Source organism: Mizuhopecten yessoensis, unplaced genomic scaffold (genome assembly GCF_002113885.1).
Source record: "Mizuhopecten yessoensis strain PY_sf001 unplaced genomic scaffold, ASM211388v2 scaffold1957, whole genome shotgun sequence".
NCBI lineage: Eukaryota > Metazoa > Mollusca > Bivalvia > Pectinida > Pectinidae > Mizuhopecten > Mizuhopecten yessoensis.
In genome coordinates this window covers 296,954-318,348 of record NW_018404306.1, presented here as the reverse complement: position 1 = coordinate 318,348, position 21,395 = coordinate 296,954, and the positions used below count along the sequence as shown (strand labels likewise).

Here is a 21,395-nt window from a genome sequence, read left to right as displayed (position 1 = left end):
GAGAAGAAGATTTTTGAAATTTTAGTCAATTTGACCCTTTTTGACCCCGCCCCTCAGGCCCCTAGGGGCTTAGGACTAAACCGGCAACTATTTTTGTTGACCTTTGTCCATGGAAGGTCCCTGCAAAATTTCATTGAAATTGGTTCAGGGTTTTTGGAGAAGAAGTCGAAAATGTAAATTGTTTACGGACGCACGACGGACGACGACGGACAAAAGGCGATCGATCGCAATAGGTCACTTGAGACTTTGTCTCAGGTGACCTAAAAACTAGATGCCTGTTTGTCTATAAACATATGTTCCTATAGGGAACGCAATAATATTAATGAACTTGTAAGTCACTCTTTTCCAAGCTTTTGGGCTTAGCCGTTCGTCAGGGATTAAATGTCACTGGACCTCTATGTCACATCCATCTTGACAAACATGTTGAATAACTATGATGTTGATGTTGATGACGTCATAACACGGTTACTATGACGTCAACACAACACAATGACGTCATCAAACCATGACCTCACAAATTGTGACGTCATCATCATCACTTGGTATTGATACCATTGGGGAAAGCAGTGTTGAGTTTGTTAATCCAAAATCCCTCAATCACAAGCCTTGCTACTTTGGATTCCTCCTTAACCCTTTCCAGTACGCACACCCGCAAGTCCGATATAGAATGACCTCTTCCAAGGAAGTGATGTGCCACCGGTTTATCTCTATTCAGACGGATGTCCGCCACATGTTCCTTTATCCTTTCCTTAAGTGTACGCTCCGTCTCTCCCACATATACAGATATGTCACATTTCAAACATGATAAACAATATATAACATTACGGGTTTGGCAGGACTGCCCATCTAGTGCCCTATATGTAGACTGGTAAGATGTATCAGTAGTTGTTTCTATGAGTCTATCACACACATCACAGTCGGACGTACACTTATCCTTTGTTACCCGGGAACAGCGCTTCAACTTTCCAGTTGTGCAGTAATCTCATGTGTCTCCGTAGCATTTCATTGATGTTTGGCAGCTGCTTAGAATACATGACTACTATTGGTACCCTCTGTGTCTTACCCTTATTGCAGTTCAGGTATCGAAGGAGGTCCTCTCTATTCATCTTGTCCACCTTTTGAAGTTGGCTCTCAATAACCTTTCCCGGATATCCTCTTTTCCTTAACACCGACTTAAGATTTTTTCTGTTTTTAATGTAGTCGTCTTCTTGTTGACAGATCCGCTTTAATCAAATACCCAACCCATATGGTATCGATCTCTTCATCCGTGGTGGATGGGCAGAATTATAGAGAAGATACAGTTGTTTGTCAGTCGGTTTCCTGTACAGATCTGTCACAAGCATCCCATCCTCCACTCTTACACTGGTGTCCAGGAACTCTACTCTCGCTCACTGTATCGTAGGTCGATCTTGATGCTCCTGTGGATGCATTTGTTTGCAAAATTAGCGAACTCTTCCAGCTTGTCAACACCATGCGCCCATATACCAATACCGTCATCTATGAACCGTTTGTAAAATAGTGGTAGGAAGGACGACTAATTAATTTCCTCATCCCATTTACGCATGTAGGAACATGCGAAATTCTTTCCAAATTTTGACCCAATCGCAACCCGTCCGTTTGTATGAACTGTATGTCTCCCAACTGAAAGTTATTATTCTCTAGTACTGTGTGTTTTTATCACACCAAGCAATGTATCTGTAGATAATGTCCTTCTTTGCAAGCCAATAACCCTTCATCTTCGGGACCGAAGGATATAGCTTTCAAACATCAAAGCAAAAGAGCAGAGAGCCTGGTGGTAATGGCTGTTGAACTTCTTTCAATTTGTTTAGAAAATCAGTGGTGTCTTTGAGATAACTCAGCGTTGAATTCACATACTCTGTAAGCTCAAACTCCGCTACCTCTGCAAGCCTCTCTGTTGGTGACCCAATACCACTAACAATGGTTCTGAAAGGATGCTCCTTTTAGTGCAGTTTAGGGTTACCCTGAAGGACTCCAGCTCGTGGGTATCGAGGTATCAGGTATTTCTTCATGTCCGCTGTAATGGATCCATCTTTGTGCATCTTATTTACCAGTTTTTTCACCTTTCCCACAGATTCATCTGTCCTATCGTTGAATGTCTCCTCATATGACGGGCTGGACTCCATCTCATCACAAACTTTTTGCCTGTATACCTCTTTGTCCACAATGACTATCCCAGATCCTTTATCCGCTGGTCTTATGATTATATCCTCATTTTCTAGTAGACGTTTGATTGCTAATTCTTCTCCTTTTGAAATATTTCATAATTTATTCTTCCTCAATCCAGATATCACCTCATTCTTAACAACATCAATGTAAGTATCCAACCACATATCTCGACCTTTTCCTGGAGTAAAAGTACTTTTCTTCTTCTCCGTAAATCTTGGTTGAACTGTTGTTTGTAGAATTTATTTTACAAGAATTTAAAACAAGAGGCCCATAGGGCCTGTATCGCTCACCTGGATATCTAACCAATCATGGCAAAATACTCTCCAAATGAGATCCAAGGGAATATGCCAGATCCAAAGGCCAATCCTTGTATTCGATTTTTCATGCCCAGCAATTTTATGTATGAAATCGTTTATAGCAATATAGCCAAATTGCCCCCTTTTGGCCCCGCCCTCAGCCCTCTGAGGGGTCAGCCACACCATCTGTACAATTTTTAATCCCCACCACCTAGGGATGCTTCCAGTCAAATTTAGTTAAATTCCAATCAGTGGTTAAGAAGAAGTCGTTTAAAGAAATTGTTGACGGATGGACGATGGAAGCCACGGTATGGCATAAGCTCACCTTGGTCCTTTGGACCCGGTGAGCTAAAAATTACCAATTTGGCGGCCATTTTGAAAATGTGTATTAATGTGAATTTCTTGCACTTCAAAAAAGGCCATAATTTCAACTTTTTTGACACTAGATTGATCACTTAAATTGTCATTGTGTCGCCATTTTTAATTGTAGCAGGTTTAATTTTGCTGTACAACTTTATGATGTTCAATATGATAAAAATAATATGCAACAAACTGGAAAATTATACATTATTGATATTTATTTTACGTATTTAGTGAAGCACTTTTGATTTATGACTCCGAAAAAGGTAAAAAATAACACAAATGATAATGGGACAAAAAAAGAAGCACACTGACCCACAATTTTTGTAAATGTTTTAGAAAGAGAAACACATTTTCATTGAATTCATTAAATATTAGAAAAAGTTTAAAACCAGAACTTTTTATATCAAGCGTTTAATCTGCAAAAAAAATGGTGAAAAATGAGTATTTTTTCATTAAAAAATAGGGAGTAGGGGTAACTAAAATCGGCTTTCTGAGTTAAAAGAATAAGATTAAGAAATTTTCCTTCCACAATTTAAAAGAAAATAATATTTTCATCAATTCTACAAACATTCATACATATCTGATAACCCACTTGGAAGAAATTGTATGAATTTGTTCTGCAAATGGTCAAAACCCCCAAAATCACCTAAAATCACATGTTGTGTTAAATTGGTATCTTTGACCGATCATAGCACAAAAACAAACACACCGACATATAGTTTTTTTTGCATTTTCTACTATGCTATTAACTCCTTTTTCCAAAACTCCATTTAAGTAAAAAAGTTTAATACAGGAATTTTTTGACTTCTCAGAGGTGTACATCCTTAAGTTGAAAGATGTTTTTGTTGTTAATTTCTTGATATTCAGTGGTTTCAGCTCTTTGGAGGCTCTACCCTTTCGCAAATAACCAGCATAATTCAATAAAAGTTTCACATAATGTTTATGTCATTATATAGAGATGATTTTATGAAAATCTAAGCATTTCGATAAACTGGGGATTATTTTTTAAAAAATACTGAAAATTGAATTTTTGTCAAATTTAACACTTTTACATCTTTTGAGCGTGTGGCATTGTTCAGAACTATTACAATAATAAAATAATGAACAGAAGCATAGCTAATCAACCCTAAAAATATTTTATTTATCATAAAAAATCTACAACATGTTACACAAAGTGGGTTTTTATTGAAATTGTATGGATAAAAGTTATCATATACAAGCTAAAAGCAAACAGGACACATCGTTTCAAACAAAAAGAGTGAAAAATTGAACTAAATACAAACAAAGTCTTTATAATTCATTTAATTTACATTTTACAATAATTTTGATCCTGATGAGAGTTATCTACCTTGAAAATAATGGGAACTTTTTGCAGAGGGATAGAATTTATACAATGACAGTTATTTTCTTTACTATACCAAAAACGACGGAACCAAATTACATCAATATATTAAATTGTCAATATTAATTAACTGTTCTTTTATGGAACAAAGTTACTCTCAATCATCTTCACTTTGGGCATCATTCCATAGCCGCTTACACATGGTATATGTACATGTCAGGTACATATGTAACCATAGACTATCGCATGGTATGCCGTTATCACGTGCAAGCACATGCACTTGCATTTAATAGGGATCTTGATATCTTACAAACCAATATTTTCACAGAGTTATTGTAATTGCATTTGTGAACCGATTTATCTCACAGAGCGTAACTCGCTCAACAAGAAAACTTGTAGCGACCCCGAGCTTGTGAACCACGTGATATGTACATGTGAGGTCGGTAAACAAAACGCATCAGTCTGCATTCAATGCGCCTCGTAAACGACCTTCTTGAAGTCGTTTGGTCTTATTATGTCAGTGTCTTCCCGTGAGTTAATTAATGTCTTTGTATCATAAGCTTTATTTCTGAAGTACGTGTGATGACACATTTCCAAGTTAAGTCTGGATATCGGGTGTTCACATATCATCGTCACGCACGTGTACTTTTGTTTACCCAGTGTTACTATAATTAACACTACGGTAATGGAATGCCCGATACGCAATACGGAAAATGACGACACGAAAATACGGCAAGAAAAACATGTGTATTATGAAGGGTGGGAAGTCCTTAGAGAACTCTGTCTGATGCCTATGTCCACAATATAATCTTATGTCTGATATCCAGGTCCAAAACACACCCTCTACGATGGCCAAGTCGCAAATATAATCATATGTCTGATGTCAAACTCTTAACTATAATCTTACCACTAATGTTCAAGTCACAAATCATACATAAAAGGATATTTTTTTGTAAATACTGATAACCTAAATCAAACAAGGCTAAATAATTTGTTCTGACTGATCCTTATACATGTACTATCAAAATGATATTTTGCACAATTTTTCGTTTTTGTTTTTCATTTCAGCTAAACCAAATTAAATTGATATTAATATGCTTCTATCTGATAATATTGATAAATTGGATAAAGGCTGTGCTCTGCAAAACGAAATTAGACTTAATATTAATAAACACTAAGACTATTTTGTAAAAATGAAAATAATTTATGTGTAAAGATATTAAGTCATTCTTTGTAAACACACTTAAGCAACAGTAAATTTGATCTTAAATATGCTATTGTGTTAATTGAAACTATGGTGCAGGTTTTAGTATTGGTGAGGGAAATAGACCTCTTTTAAGTTAGGTTTCAAGAATCTGGCTTATGCAATTCCACCGATGATAGAAAATTAAGTCCCCTTTACCCAAGGATGCTTAGACCAAATATGGACATAATCGTGTCATTCCTACAGATCTAGAAGAAGAAGAATTTTAAAGCTTTTTTCTATTTTCCCTATTTTTTTGTTTTGTTTAAACAATATTTTATTTACATAATATAATATTTTACATAATGTAATGTTAGGGATCTGGCAACAAGAGTAGGCTCTTATATTAAGCTATCTCACAACAATGAGAAGATTGCAGTATAACACAAACAGGTTAAATAACATAAATTATTATATAAATTCAACTAATATAGCTAAATAAACAAGAGGCCCAATGGACCTGCATCGCTCACCTGGTATTAATCTCACACTTGTAATATTAAAAGTGGACTAAAATACAGCTACATGCAGAATATCAGTAGATTTAAACATATGATGCCTGTGACCTTGAGGGTCAAACAAGGACATTAGCTAGGTTGAAAGAGGGTCAAGGTCATTCATTTGAACAAACTTGGTAGCTCTTCATCCCAGCATGCTACAGGCCCAATATCAGTACCCTTGGACTTTCGTTATTGAAAAGAAGTTGTTTGAAGATTTTACAACATTTGACTCCTGTGATCTTGAAAGTGGGTCAAGGTCATTTGAACAAACTTGGTACCCCTTTATCCCAGCATGCTACAGGCCCAATATCAGTACCCTTGGCCTTTTGGTCATTGAGAAGATGTTGTTTGAAGATTTTAAAATATTTGACCCCTGTGACCTTGAAAGTGGGTCAAGGTCATTCATTTGAACAAACTTGGTAGCCCTTCATCCTAGCATGCAACTTGCCAAATATCATCAGCCTGGGCCTTTTGGTTATTCAGAAGAAGTTGTTTAAAATGTTGACGCCGGAAGGCCGGACACCGCACCATGCCATAATAAGCTCACTTGGCCCTTCAGGCCAGGTAAGCTCTGGCATGTATGTTAACCTGAATTTCCCATATTGGGCCATGCTCATCTGACCCCAGGGGAGCTACACCCTCTATTTATATGAAAATTGAGTACCCTTTGCCCAACAATGCTCGAGACCAAATTTGCTCAAAATCCACTAGCCTCTCTGGTAAAGTAGCGTTTTAAAAGGAAAAGGTGACGGATAAACCAACAACGGACACTGCACCATGGCATAACCGCACATGACCCTTTGGGAAGGACATAACACAGTCAGTATATAATTATAATTCTCCAACATGCTAGCGAGAGTAATGGTAGAATGTTCCAGTCTCACACACTAGTATAATATAAGGACAAGGCTAGTGAAGTTAGCTGTAGTAAAACCCATCTGCTTTTACTGGCATTTATACAAGTATCTATAGATCATGGTCAGACAATATGATAACCTGAGGCATCATTTTCTTAATTTGTGCTTCAATTCTAAATTATAACATAAAGCAAAATGCAAGTGTTGGCATTAATTATGGCAAGTTTTACCAATATTTTACATTATTAAATAATTCTTGCATTTATTGCAGTTAATTTTGAATATTCTTTGAAATTATTGCAGATATTTGGAAAGCAGTGTGGATAAAAATTTGGAGGTAAGAATGGTTGTGGTAGGTGTTGTTGACTTACAGACAGGTTTTACACTGACACCGAGTACAATAAAACACAAGACATGCAAGGAAAACCAACACTGGTAAGATAGGGGAGACACGAGATGGTGATAACAAACCTCTCAGATCTAAAATATTCAGATTCTCCTCAACAGATGACCTCCAATCTGATAGAGCTACAAAACAGTCCAAAGGTAGAACTCCAATTCTCTCGGACAGGAAATCAATTTTTATTAAAGCCAAATTAACTCTAATTCAAATAATTTTTTTTTTTTTTTTTTTTTTTTATCTAAAACAGTTTCTATATCTTAAACGCTTAAGAATGATTAGATGCATTCTGATTCAAATTTAATATTATTAAATCTTTAAAAAGACAGAATTTTATAACATATAGTCGTATACTATTTACATTGAACTGAAACTCTATAAATGTCAGAAATTAAGATTGAAAAATGAAAATATTTACATCAACAAGCACCTATAGAAAGGTAGACATGCCCTGACCAATTGTCTATCAGTGCAGACTGAGTACATATGTACCCTCCAAGGTGAGGCCCCAGGACATAGAACAGTCTCAGAAAGAGATCCTAATTTCAGTTACAGATAAAAAATTATTTTTCATGTAAATCAGTCCAAATTTAAAGGAAATAGCAAGTATTTACCTGATAATAATAACATGTTTACAATTGGTTTGGATACGTATATGTAAAATCAGTTTTTGATATGACACTGAAAATCAACAATCAAATCTGGACTTTAAATTGTATTTGGAGTCAGCCTTTAGGAACAGGAACACTGCTGATGAAGGGGCACTCACATTTTTTGGTCCAGAGAGAAGTGGCTACATTGTGGACAAGGCGACAGTAGCCATCCATCAAGTTTGCCATGTCTTCAGCATCCTCCAATGTGCTACAGATGATAGTAAGTGCCTCTGTCGCCCCAGCAATCTTGATCTGTAACACGCCTTTGTTGTCGGGTGTGGCATTGGTCTGGATAGACTGGACTTGGGCAAAGTCGGCCATGTGTGTTGGCTACAACAGTCAGTTCTGATGTAGTAACTCACAAATAACACAACATATTGACATACCATGTACATAGCTTTTGACAATAATTTGTTCAAAATTTGACAAGAGGCCCGCATCACTCACCTGGTATTCTCACAGTTGTAATCTTAAAAGTGGACTAAAATACAGCTACAGGCAGAATATCAGTGTTTGATTCATAAGAATCTATTAAAAGATTTAAACATACGAGGCCTGAGACCTTGAATGTCGAACAAGGACATTAGGTTGAAAGTAGGTCAAGGTCATTCATTTGAACAAACTTGTAGTCCTTCATCCCAGCATGCTATCGGCCAAATTTCAGTACCTTGGGCCTTTTGGTTTCAACAGGGTTTATTGTATTAACAAAAGGATTAGACTTTTGGTTATTGAGAAGAAGTGGTTTGAAGATTTTAAGACATTTGACCCCTGTCACCTTGAAAGTTGGTCAAGGTCATTCATTTGAACAAACTTGGTAGTCCTTCATCCCAGCATGCTATCGGCCAAATTTCAGTACCTTGGGCCTTTTGGTTTCAACAGGGTTTATTGTATTAACAAAAGGATTAGACTTTTGGTTATTGAGAAGAAGTGGTTTGGAGATTTTAAGACAATTGACCCATGTGACCTTGAAAGTTGGTCAAGGTCATTCATTTGAACAAACTTGGTAGCCCTTCATAGGTGTCTTACTTGGTTGCTGGTACACGCTCCTCGTGCGTTTGTCGCACGCTAGTCATGTGCTAGTCACACGTTAGTCACACGCCAGATGTGTCCACCTCACCCTAGACCGCTCGAAAATTGAACGATTAAACATTCTTAGATCGTTCATAGATTGCTGACCAGAAGTCAATTTGAAGATTAGAATGACGTTTTTTTTGCGTAACAGTGCGATATTTGTATGTATCGCTGATACAGGCCCAATATCAGTTCCCTGGGTCTTTTGGTTATTGAGAAGAAGTTGTTGAAAGTAAAATATTGACACTGGACGCTGCACTACGGCATAGGGCCAGGTGAGCTAATCACAGTTTTAATATTTGTAACTACAGTATAATTTGTGTGTCGAACATGCTTAAATCGAAAACAGCAGATGACTCGAATGTTTCCCTCGGTCCCATTGTTACTCCCTCTTTACACTTTTTAGATTTTCGTGCATTGAATAATAAGTTGATTAATTAAACTAAAAAATACTGTTGTTGTTATCGAGCCCTTACTTGTGTATCAGCGATAAATACAAATATCGCACTGTTACGCAAAAAAAACGTCATTCTAATCTTCAAATTGACTTCTGGTCAGCAATCTATGAACGATCTAAGAATGTTTAATCGTTCAATTTTCGAGCGGTCTAGGGTGAGGTGGACACATCTGGCGTGTGACTAACGTGTGACTAGCACATGACGAGCGTGCGACAAACGCACGAGGAGCGTGTACCAGCAACCAAGTAAGACACCTATGAAAACTATAAGCGTGTGCTGACGTGTCACTGGCGCGAAGAACGATTAGTCAACGAGCATGTTGAGCGTGTGAATAACATGTGACTAACGACAGACTAGCGTGTTGAGTCATTCACTGCAAAGCAAAGATTGTGAACGATTAATAACAACCAAGTAACACTAGGGTAAAGACGGACTTACAATAGTAACATTAGTACAACGTTTCACAAACGTTCTCCAGCGTTTAAAGTTAAACGTTGAAGAACGCTGGTCTCCATGAGAACTTTTGTGCATGTTCAAAACTTTATTTTCCGACCAGCATTCTCCACCGATCAACGACGATTACAAGCGTTCACACAACGCTCTTCTGGCGCTATACCAGCGACCACCGACGATAACCAACGTTTCCTCAAACGTCATAGAATGCTGACCGAAACGTTATGGTGTGACAGACCCTTGAGGTAGCTATAAACTTACTAACAAGGACTTCTGTGTGAGGAAGCTATAACCTTACTGACAGACTTACTGATGAGGCCTTCTCTGTGAGGTAGCTATAACCTTACTGACAGACTTACTGATGAAGCCTTCTCTGTGAGGTAGCTATAACCTAACTGACAGACTTACTGACAGGGCTTTCTCTGTGAGGTAGCTATAACCTTACAGACAGACTAACTGACAACCCTTCTCTGTGAGGTAGCTATAACATTACTGACAGACTTACTGACGAGGCCTTCTCTGTGAGGTACTTCTGTGTGAGGAAGCTATAACCTTACTGACAGACTTACTGATGAGGCCTTCTCTGTGAGGGAGCTATAACCTTACAGACAGACTTACTGATGAGGCCTTCTCTGTGAGGGAGCTATAACCTTACAGACAGACTTACTGACGAGGCCTTCTCTGTAAGGTACCTATAACCTTACTGACAGACTTACTGATGAAGCCTTCTCTGTGAGGTAGCTATAAGCGTTTAAAGTTAAACGTTGAAGAACGCTGGTCTCCATGAGAACTTTTGTGCATGTTCAAAACTTTATTTTCCGACCAGCATTCTCCACCGATCAACGACGATTATAAGCGTTCACACAACGCTCTTCTGGCGCTATACCAGCGACCACCGACGATAACCAACGTTTCCTCAAACGTCATAGAATGCTGACCGAAACGTTATGGTGAGACAGATCCTTCAGGTCGCTATAAACTTACTAACAAGGACTTCTGTGTGAGGAAGCTATAACCTTACAGACAGACTTACTGACGAGGCCTTCTCTGTGAGGTACCTATCACCTTACTGACAGACTTACTGATGAAGCCTTCTCTGTGAGGTAGCTATAACCTAACTGACAGACTTACTGACAGAGCTTTCTCTGTGAGGTGGCTATAACCTTACAGACAGACTTACTGACGAGGCCTTCTCTGTGAGGTACCTATCACCTTACTGACAGACTTACTGATGAAGCCTTCACTGTGAGGTAGCTATAACCTTACAGACAGACTTACTGACGAGGCCTTCTCTGTAAGGTACCTATAACCTTACTGACAGACTTACTGATGAAGCCTTCTCTGTGAGGCAGCTATAACCTAACTGACAGACTTACTGACAGAGCTTTCTCTGTGAGGTAGCTATAACCTTACAGACAGACTAACTGACAACCCTTCTCTGTGAGGTAGCTATAACATTACTGACAGACTTACTGACAAGGCCTTCCCTGTGAGGCAGCTATAACCTTACTGACAGACTTACTGATGAGGTCTTCACTGTGAGGTAGCTATAACCTTACAGAAAGACTAACTGACAAGACCTTCTCTGTGAGGTGGCTATAACCTTACTGACAGACTTACTGACTAGGGCTTCTCTGTGAGGTAGCTATAAACTTACTGACGGACTTATTGACGAGACTTTCTGTGTGAGGTAGCTATACCCTTACTGACGAGGCCTTCTCTGTGAGGTAGCTATAAACTTCCTGACAGACTTATTGACGAGACTTTCTGTGTGAGGTAGCTATAACCTTACTGGCGAGGCCTTCTCTGTGAGGTAGCTATAACATTACTGACAGACTTACTGACGAGGCCTTCTCTGTGAGGTAGCTATAAACTTACTGACAGACTTATTGACGAGACTTTCTGTGTGAGGTAGCTATAACCTTACTGACGAGGCCTTCTCTGTGAGGTAGCTATAACCTTACTGACAGACTTACTGAGGAGGCCTTCTCTGTGAGGTACCTATAACCTTACTGACAGACTTACTGAGGAGGCCTTCTCTGTGAGGTAGCTTATTCCTACTTCTGGTCCAATGACTATCTCCATGGAAATACTCCATCCTGACTACAACAAACAGAGGAGAAAATTTCATTTTTCACAATGCTGAAAATTAGACATCTGAATAGTTTTTACTTTTTGCAAAATAATAGGTTATCTTTTTTTCTTAGCAGATTTTAGAATAGGATATTGAAATGATTTACTGCAATTTTTGTGGAATTGATATTTACTTTGGTTAACATTAACAATTCTTATCATGTGTTGAAACTGTAAAATTAAAATCAAAGTGTTGTTTGTTTCAATTTCTTTTCATATCATGCTTTGAAATTACATACAACTTACCCCTAAAGCACAATTAAACCTTTCCTGCTCAAATTTGTACACCGTCTTTAAAGTTTCAAAGAATTTATAAACACACTCATTCTCTGTCAGTTGTGCATATTGTTTGAAATGGAACTGTATCAGTTTTCGGAGGGTCTTGGACTGTAAAAACAGAATTTACATAATCTGAAATTGCATAGCCGATAAAATGTTAAGAATTTCTGGTTTTATACTTGACCAAACATTCTGTTATTACTCACAATATTAACAGAACAAGAGGCCCAGTGGGCCTGCATCGCTCACCTGTTATTAATCTAACACTTGTAATCTTAAGATTTCATAAGAACATATTAAAAGATTTAAACATATGACGCCTCTGACCTTTATTGTCGAACAAGGACATTAGGTTGAAAGTGGATCAAGGTCATTCATTCGAACTAACATGGTAGTCCTTCATCCCAGCATGCTACAGGCCCAATTTCAGTACCTTGGGCCTTTTGGTTTCAACAAATTTTATTGTATTAACAAAAGGATTAGACTTTTGGTTATTGAGAAGAAATGGTTTGAAGATTTTAAGACATTTGACCCCTGTCACCTTGAAAGTTGGTCAAGGTCATTCATTTGAACTAACATGGTAGTCCTTCATCCCAGCATGCTACAGGCCCAATTTCAGTACCCTGGCCCTTTTGCTTATTGAAAAAAAGTCGCTTGAAGATTTTACGACATTTGACCCCTGTGACCTTGAAAGTTGGTCAAGGTCATTCAGTTGAACAAACTTGATAGTCCTTCATCCCAGCATGCTACAGGCCCAATATCAGTACCCTGGGCCTTTTGGTTATTGAGAAGAAGTCGTTTGAAGATTTTATGACATTTGACCCCTTTGACCTTTGAAAGTTGGTCAAGGTCATTCATTTGAACTAACTTGGTAATCCTTCATCCCAGCATGCTACAGGCCCAATTTCAGTACCCTGGCCCTTTTGCTTATTGAAAAGAAGTCGCTTGAAGATTTTACGACATTTGACCCCTGTGACCTTGAAAGTTGGTCAAGGTCATTCAGTTGAACAAACTTGATAGTCCTTCATCCCAGCATGCTACAGGCCCAATATCAGTACCCTGGGCCTTTTGGTTATTGAGAAGAAGTTGTTTGAAGATTTTAACATATTTCAACCCCTGTGACCTTGAAAGTTGGTCAAGGTCATTTATTTGAACAAACTTGGTAGCCCTTCATCCAAGCATGCAACTGACCAAATATCATCTTCCTATGCCTTTTGGTTACCGAAAAGAAGTTGTTTAGTTCAAAACGTTGACGCCGGACAGACGGACGGACGGACGGACGGATGACGGACGCCGCACCATAACATAAGCTCACTTGCCCTTCGGGCAGGTGAGCTAAAAATTGAAAGCCAGCGGAAGGGAAAGGGGAAAGGGGAAAGGGGGGGGGGGGATGAATATACAAAAGATGAAGCTTTTTATCATTGAATTAACACACCAATTACACAATGACTAATCCCTTCTCTAGTATTTACAAACCAATTACACAACAATGACTAATCCCTTCTCTAGTATTTATACACCAATTACACAATGACTAATTCGTTCTCTAGTATTTACAAATCAACTACACAATGACTTATCCCTTTTTCTAGTATTTACACATCAAGTACACAATGACTTATCCCTTCTCTAGTATTTACACACCAATTACACAATGACTAATCCCTTCTCTAGTTTTTTACACACCAATTACACAACAATGACTATTCCCTTCTCTAGTATTTACAAACCAATTACACAATGACTTATCCCTTTTTCTAGTATTAACACACCAATTACACAATGGCTAATCTGTTCTCAAGTATTTACACACCTAACAAGTACTAATTGTAAGTGGGGACTATTACAGAAGTCCACCAAACTGCCCCATAGTCGCAAAGATGCATTAGAAAAGGACCGCAATGCCATAATACACCAACAATGTACAAACTAAACTTTAGCAACGAACAATTTTTAAATTGTGACCAATCAGAAGCCTCTCTGTGGTTGCTATGACAGTGCCAAAATAACCCTCATATGAAATTTGAGCTAAATCAACCAATATTTAATTTCGACCAATCAGAGGCCGTGGGGCCATCTAAAGAAGAGGAGGAGGAGGAGGAGGAGGAGGAGGAGGAGGAGGAGGTCAATTGCATGACTAGGCGACTAAATTTGGGATTTTATCTTTTCTCTTCTTTCTAAACATCTTTCTTCTTCCTAATGTCTTAGAACAAGGGGGAGAATAATACTAATAATAACAACAAATACTAATTGTAATTACAGATGTCCTCCAAACTGCCCCCATAGTCACAAAGATGCATCAGAAAAGCAATGTCATAATACACTTACAATATACATACTAAATCTGAGTGAAAATCAAACAATTTCTAAATAGCAACCCCTCAGAAGCCTCCTTGTGGTTGCTATGGCAATGAAACCTATGTGATTGAATTCGCAGTCCCCTAATACCCCTATATATCAATTTTTATCAAAATGGGAAAATATCAAAACTTCAACCAATCAGAAGCTTGCGCGTGGTTGCCTTTAGTCAGTTGAGTCTTTGTTAAATTCTGAGCAACATTACTTCATAATGTCATAATGAAATGTTCACCGGTGGAAAGATACAAAATTTAATCTTGACCTTTGACCCAATGACCTTGACCTTTGGTCAGTTGACTCTTGGTTAAATTCCGACCAACTTTGCTTCATAATGTCATAAAATGCTCATCAGTGAAAAGCTACAAAATTTGACCATGACCTTTGTTTGGTCAGTTGACTCCTTGTTTAATTCTGATCAACTTTGCTTCACCATATCGTAACAAAATGTTCATCAGTGAAAAGATGCAAAATTGACGTTGACCTTTGAACTCGAATGTATACCTCAGTGCATTCTTGAAATAACCACTGTTCTATATAAATCCTACATAATTCTATCATTTTACCTTCATCGTTTCAGTCACAGACTTTGGAAGGAATCTTTTGAAGCCCACTTCCTTTTCTAAGCACTCAAAATTTGACTTCTTATCCAGAGCAGCTTGTGGCATGTCCTTGAAGAATCGCCTGAAAGTCATATAAGAAACATAAATCCATTGCAGTAGTATAATTATCACAGGTCAATATCCTCTTTAACACACTATGTCACAGGGGAAAATCTGGGTCAAAACCTAATCAAGGTGAATTAAGTTGTTTCATGTTAATCTCGTGAGTCATTTTGGTAGAATATTCAATATTCAAGATGTTTGTCAGTATGTAAACTTTTGTTTGAAAAAACAGGAATTCTTTGGAAGTGGTTGTCAGCCATGACAGATTACGGTGAACGGTGGCAGATTGACAAATAATGAATGAACAGAAAACATTTGTTGTTATATTATTGATCAGACGGCAGCAGCCTAGTCAAATATTTGCAAAATTTGGCCAAGCATCAAACTTGTGGAAGGGATTTGAGTAGTAAATACACCAGGCAAGCTTCAGCAAATCTTAAAACTCCTTCAAAACGTATCATCTGGAAAGTAATTTGTTTGCTGACGATGAGTGACAACAGAACAAGAGCTGCATAGCTCGTTTATTAAAATTATTTTTGTAAAAAGTGCTTATAGTAATTGGGCCATTACAGGATGTCCCATCTTAGATAATAGATCAGGAAACTAGTCGATGGCACATTCCCGATATCCCCAAAGAACCCCCCTCCCCTGATTACCATATGCAAAAAAAAAAAGTCATGCTTATGTTTGATTTGATATGCTAACCAGAGGCCCAAGAGGGCCTGATTCGCTCACCTGAATATTTAAGCAGTCATAGCAAAATATTCTCATTAAATATCATATTGCACTAAAAATATTTCCCTCGCAAACTTTGTTGGCTCCATCTGTTGAAACTACCAGCCAAATATTTGATTCTTCTTCAGAAGTTGCTTGACATATTTTTTCCAGTGACCTTGTAAGTAGGTCAGTGTCATTTTCCTTCTCAAATTGGTTAGCTCTATTCCAAAAAGCAACCAGCCAAATCTTATGAATCCATTTCTTTTAGTTCTTAAGAACAAATCCTTTAAAATGCTGTTGACCTCTGTGACCTCTAGAATAGGTTGAGGTCATTTTTATTCGCAAACTTTGGTGAGCTCTATTCCAGGAAGTCACCAGCCAAATATTATAATCTTATGCCTTTTAATTCTTCAGAAGTAGTTTGAACCGTTTGACATATTTGAACCTTGTTCCCAGGAATTAACCAGCCAAATATTAAGGTTCCATACCTTCCAGTTCTTCAGAAGAAGTTGTTCTCAGCATTAGACATATCTGACTCCTGTGACCTTGAAAGTAGGTCAAGGTCATTTTCATTTGCAAACCTTGTTGGGCTCTTTCCGTGGAAATAACCAGCCAAATATAAAGATTCTATACCTTTCAGTTCTTCATAAGTAGTCATTTGAAGTGTTTGACACATTTGACTCCTGTGACCTTGAAAGTAAGTCAAGGTCATTTTCATTCGCAAACTTTGTTGGGCTCCATCCCAGAAAGCTATCAGCCAAATATGAAGATTCTATACCTTTTAATTCTTCAGAAGAAGTTGTTTGAAGTTTTTGATATATTTGACCCATGTGACCTTGAAAGTAGGTCAAGGTCATTTTAGTTCTCAAACTTTGTCGGGCTCCTACCAACAAAGCTTTCAGCCAAATTCATGACTCTAGGCCTGTTCGTTCTTCAGAAGAAGTTTTTTAAAGGAAAAGTTGACGGACAAGGACGGACGGACGGACAGACGGACGCCACGGTATGGCATAAGCTCACCTTGGTCCTTTGGACCAGGTGAGCTAACAATGGGACAAACCTTTCTGAAAAAAGGAAAATTCACGAGACGAATATCACTTTTCAAATGTTTACATAAAGTGCAAATATTNTCGATCATTCCTAGTTTTTCAAAATGGCGGCCGTGTCGGCCATATTGGATTTCTGATTGACCCGAAAAATAACAACACTTTGTCAGGACCATGAGTTGATCATTCCTACAAAGTTTCAGTTAATTGGCCCAGCAGAACTTGACTTGTCAGGGTATTATATTAGTACTAATTTAAATCTTGCATGTCAAAACAAAACAAGAAGCCCATGGGCCTAAACGGTCACCTGAGTCCTACAGTATTTATTTTTGTTGTTGAAATATGTACCAATTTGAGTACAAAATAGTTAAGCATAACGTTAACTTAAGTTTGTCAGGACCATGAGTCGATCATTCCTAGTTTTTCAAAATGGCGGCCGTGTCGGCCATATTGGATTTCTGATTGACCCGAAAAATAACAACACTTTGTCAGGACCATGAGTTGATCATTCCTACAAAGTTTCAGTTAATTGGCCCAGCAGAACTTGACTTGTCAGGGTATTATATTAGTACTAATTTAAATCTTGCATGTCAAAACAAAACAAGAAGCCCATGGGCCTAAACGGTCACCTGAGTCCTACAGTATTTATTTTTGTTGTTGAAATATGTACCAATTTGAGTACAAAATAGTTAAGCATAACGTTAACTTAAGTTTGTCAGGACCATGAGTCGATCATTCCTAGTTTTTCAAAATGGCGGCCGTGTCGGCCATATTGGATTTCTGATTGACCCGAAAAATAACAACACTTTGTCAGGACCATGAGTTGATCATTCCTACAAAGTTTCAGTTAATTGGCCCAGCAGAACTTGACTTGTCAGGGTATTATATTAGTACTAATTTAAATCTTGCATGTCAAAACAAAACAAGAAGCCCATGGGCCTAAACGGTCACCTGAGTCCTACAGTATTTATTTTTGTTGTTGAAATATGTACCAATTTGAGTACAAAATAGTTAAGCATAACGTTAACTTAAGTTTGTCAGGACCATGAGTCGATCATTCCTAGTTTTTCAAAATGGCGGCCGTGTCGGCCATATTGGATTTCTGATTGACCCGAAAAATAACAACACTTTGTCAGGACCATGAGTTGATCATTCCTACAAAGTTTCAGTTAATTGGCCCAGCAGAACTTGACTTGTCAGGGTATTATATTAGTACTAATTTAAATCTTGCATGTCAAAACAAAACAAGAAGCCCATGGGCCTAAACGGTCACCTGAGTCCTACAGTATTTATTTTTGTTGTTGAAATATGTACCAATTTGAGTACAAAATAGTTAAGCATAACGTTAACTTAAGTTTGTCAGGACCATGAGTCGATCATTCCTAGTTTTTCAAAATGGCGGCCGTGTCGGCCATATTGGATTTCTGATTGACCCGAAAAATAACAACACTTTGTCAGGACCATGAGTTGATCATTCCTACAAAGTTTCAGTTAATTGGCCCAGCAGAACTTGACTTGTCAGGGTATTATATTAGTACTAATTTAAATCTTGCATGTCAAAACAAAACAAGAAGCCCATGGGCCTAAACGGTCACCTGAGTCCTACAGTATTTATTTTTGTTGTTGAAATATGTACCAATTTGAGTACAAAATAGTTAAGCATAACGTTAACTTAAGTTTGTCAGGACCATGAGTCGATCATTCCTAGTTTTTCAAAATGGCGGCCGTGTCGGCCATATTGGATTTCTGATTGACCCGAAAAATAACAACACTTTGTCAGGACCATGAGTTGATCATTCCTACAAAGTTTCAGTTAATTGGCCCAGCAGAACTTGACTTGTCAGGGTATTATATTAGTACTAATTTAAATCTTGCATGTCAAAACAAAACAAGAAGCCCATGGGCCTAAACGGTCACCTGAGTCCTACAGTATTTATTTTTGTTGTTGAAATATGTACCAATTTGAGTACAAAATAGTTAAGCATAACGTTAACTTAAGTTTGTCAGGACCATGAGTCGATCATTCCTAGTTTTTCAAAATGGCGGCCGTGTCGGCCATATTGGATTTCTGATTGACCCGAAAAATAACAACACTTTGTCAGGACCATGAGTTGATCATTCCTACAAAGTTTCAGTTAATTGGCCCAGCAGAACTTGACTTGTCAGGGTATTATATTAGTACTAATTTAAATCTTGCATGTCAAAACAAAACAAGAAGCCCATGGGCCTAAACGGTCACCTGAGTCCTACAGTATTTATTTTTGTTGTTGAAATATGTACCAATTTGAGTACAAAATAGTTAAGCATAACGTTAACTTAAGTTTGTCAGGACCATGAGTCGATCATTCCTAGTTTTTCAAAATGGCGGCCGTGTCGGCCATATTGGATTTCTGATTGACCCGAAAAATAACAACACTTTGTCAGGACCATGAGTTGATCATTCCTACAAAGTTTCAGTTAATTGGCCCAGCAGAACTTGACTTGTCAGGGTATTATATTAGTACTAATTTAAATCTTGCATGTCAAAACAAAACAAGAAGCCCATGGGCCTAAACGGTCACCTGAGTCCTACAGTATTTATTTTTGTTGTTGAAATATGTACCAATTTGAGTACAAAATAGTTAAGCATAACGTTAACTTAAGTTTGTCAGGACCATGAGTCGATCATTCCTAGTTTTTCAAAATGGCGGCCGTGTCGGCCATATTGGATTTCTGATTGACCCGAAAAATAACAACACTTTGTCAGGACCATGAGTTGATCATTCCTACAAAGTTTCAGTTAATTGGCCCAGCAGAACTTGACTTGTCAGGGTATTATATTAGTACTAATTTAAATCTTGCATGTCAAAACAAAACAAGAAGCCCATGGGCCTAAACGGTCACCTGAGTCCTACAGTATTTATTTTTGTTGTTGAAATATGTACCAATTTGAGTACAAAATAGTTAAGCATAACGTTAACTTAAGTTTGTCAGGACCATGAGTCGATCATTCCTAGTTTTTCAAAATGGCGGCCGTGTCGGCCATATTGGATTTCTGATTGACCCGAAAAATAACAACACTTTGTCAGGACCATGAGTTGATCATTCCTACAAAGTTTCAGTTAATTGGCCCAGCAGAACTTGACTTGTCAGGGTATTATATTAGTACTAATTTAAATCTTGCATGTCAAAACAAAACAAGAAGCCCATGGGCCTAAACGGTCACCTGAGTCCTACAGTATTTATTTTTGTTGTTGAAATATGTACCAATTTGAGTACAAAATAGTTAAGCATAACGTTAACTTAAGTTTGTCAGGACCATGAGTCGATCATTCCTAGTTTTTCAAAATGGCGGCCGTGTCGGCCATATTGGATTTCTGATTGACCCGAAAAATAACAACACTTTGTCAGGACCATGAGTTGATCATTCCTACAAAGTTTCAGTTAATTGGCCCAGCAGAACTTGACTTAAAGTTTGAGATAGTTTTTCAAAATGGCGACCGTGTCGGCCAAATTGGATTTCTGTTTGACCTGAAAAATAACAAAACTTTGTCAGGACCATGAGTCGATGATTCCTACAAAGTTTCAGTTCAATCGGCCCAGTAGAACTTGACTTTAAGTTTGAAATAATGTTTCAAAATGGCGGCTGTGTCGGCCATATTGGATTTCTGATCGACCCGAAAAGAAAAAAAACATTTTGTCAGGACCATGAGTCGATCACGTAAGAAAACAATGAACGTGAGGAATATAAGTAGATATTATTTTTGGTTAACTTGACGCATTCAGTCAAAATATGTTAAAAACAAGAGGCCCAATGGGCCTGCATCGCTCACCTAGTATTAATCTCACAACTGTAACCTTAAAAGAGGACTAAAATAAAGCTACAGGCAAAATATCAGCGTCTTTACTTAAAGTTTAAAGTTATTCAAAAAAAATTGGCAAAGGTCATTCATTTGAACAAACTTGGTAGCCCTTTATCCCAGCATGTTACTGGCCAAATATCATCACCCTAGGCCCCTCAGTTATTCAGAAGAAGTCGTTTAAAGGTTTTAAACATATTTGACCCCTGTGACCTTGAATATAAATCAAGGTCATTTATTTGAACAAACTTGGTAGCCCTTCATCCAAGCATGTTACTGGCCAAATATCACCCTAGGCCTCTCGGTTATTCAGAAGAAGTCGTTTAAAGGTTTTAAACATATTTGACCCCTGTGACCTTGAATATAAATCAAGGTCATTTATTTGAACAAACTTGGTAGCCCTTCATCCAAGCATGTTACTGGCCAAATATCACCCTAGGCCTCTCGGTTATTCAGAAGAAGTCGTTTAAAGGTTTTAAACATATTTGACCCCAGTGACCTTGAATATAAATCAAGGTCATTTATTTGAACAAACTTGGTA

At 37.8% G+C, this 21,395-nt stretch overlaps 1 protein-coding gene across 8 annotated transcripts in view; it reads right to left on the bottom strand.

Moving 5' to 3' along the window:
- Positions 1-21,395, bottom strand: part of LOC110443300 (focal adhesion kinase 1-like) — a 175,113-nt gene that overhangs the window by 75,977 nt on the left and 77,741 nt on the right. For 7 of the 8 annotated variants that reach the window (XM_021487482.1, XM_021487499.1, XM_021487448.1 and 4 more), the window contains exons 6-10: positions 15,157-15,274; positions 12,203-12,343; positions 11,849-11,926; positions 7,958-8,171; positions 7,260-7,316 (exon numbers count right to left, since the gene is read on the bottom strand). In XM_021487482.1, the coding sequence (XP_021343157.1) occupies positions 7,260-7,316; positions 7,958-8,171; positions 11,849-11,926; positions 12,203-12,343; positions 15,157-15,274 (608 nt within the window). The remainder of the gene's footprint in view (positions 1-7,259; positions 7,317-7,957; positions 8,172-11,848; positions 11,927-12,202; positions 12,344-15,156; positions 15,275-21,395) is intronic. The other variant, XM_021487464.1, reaches the window with a different exon arrangement.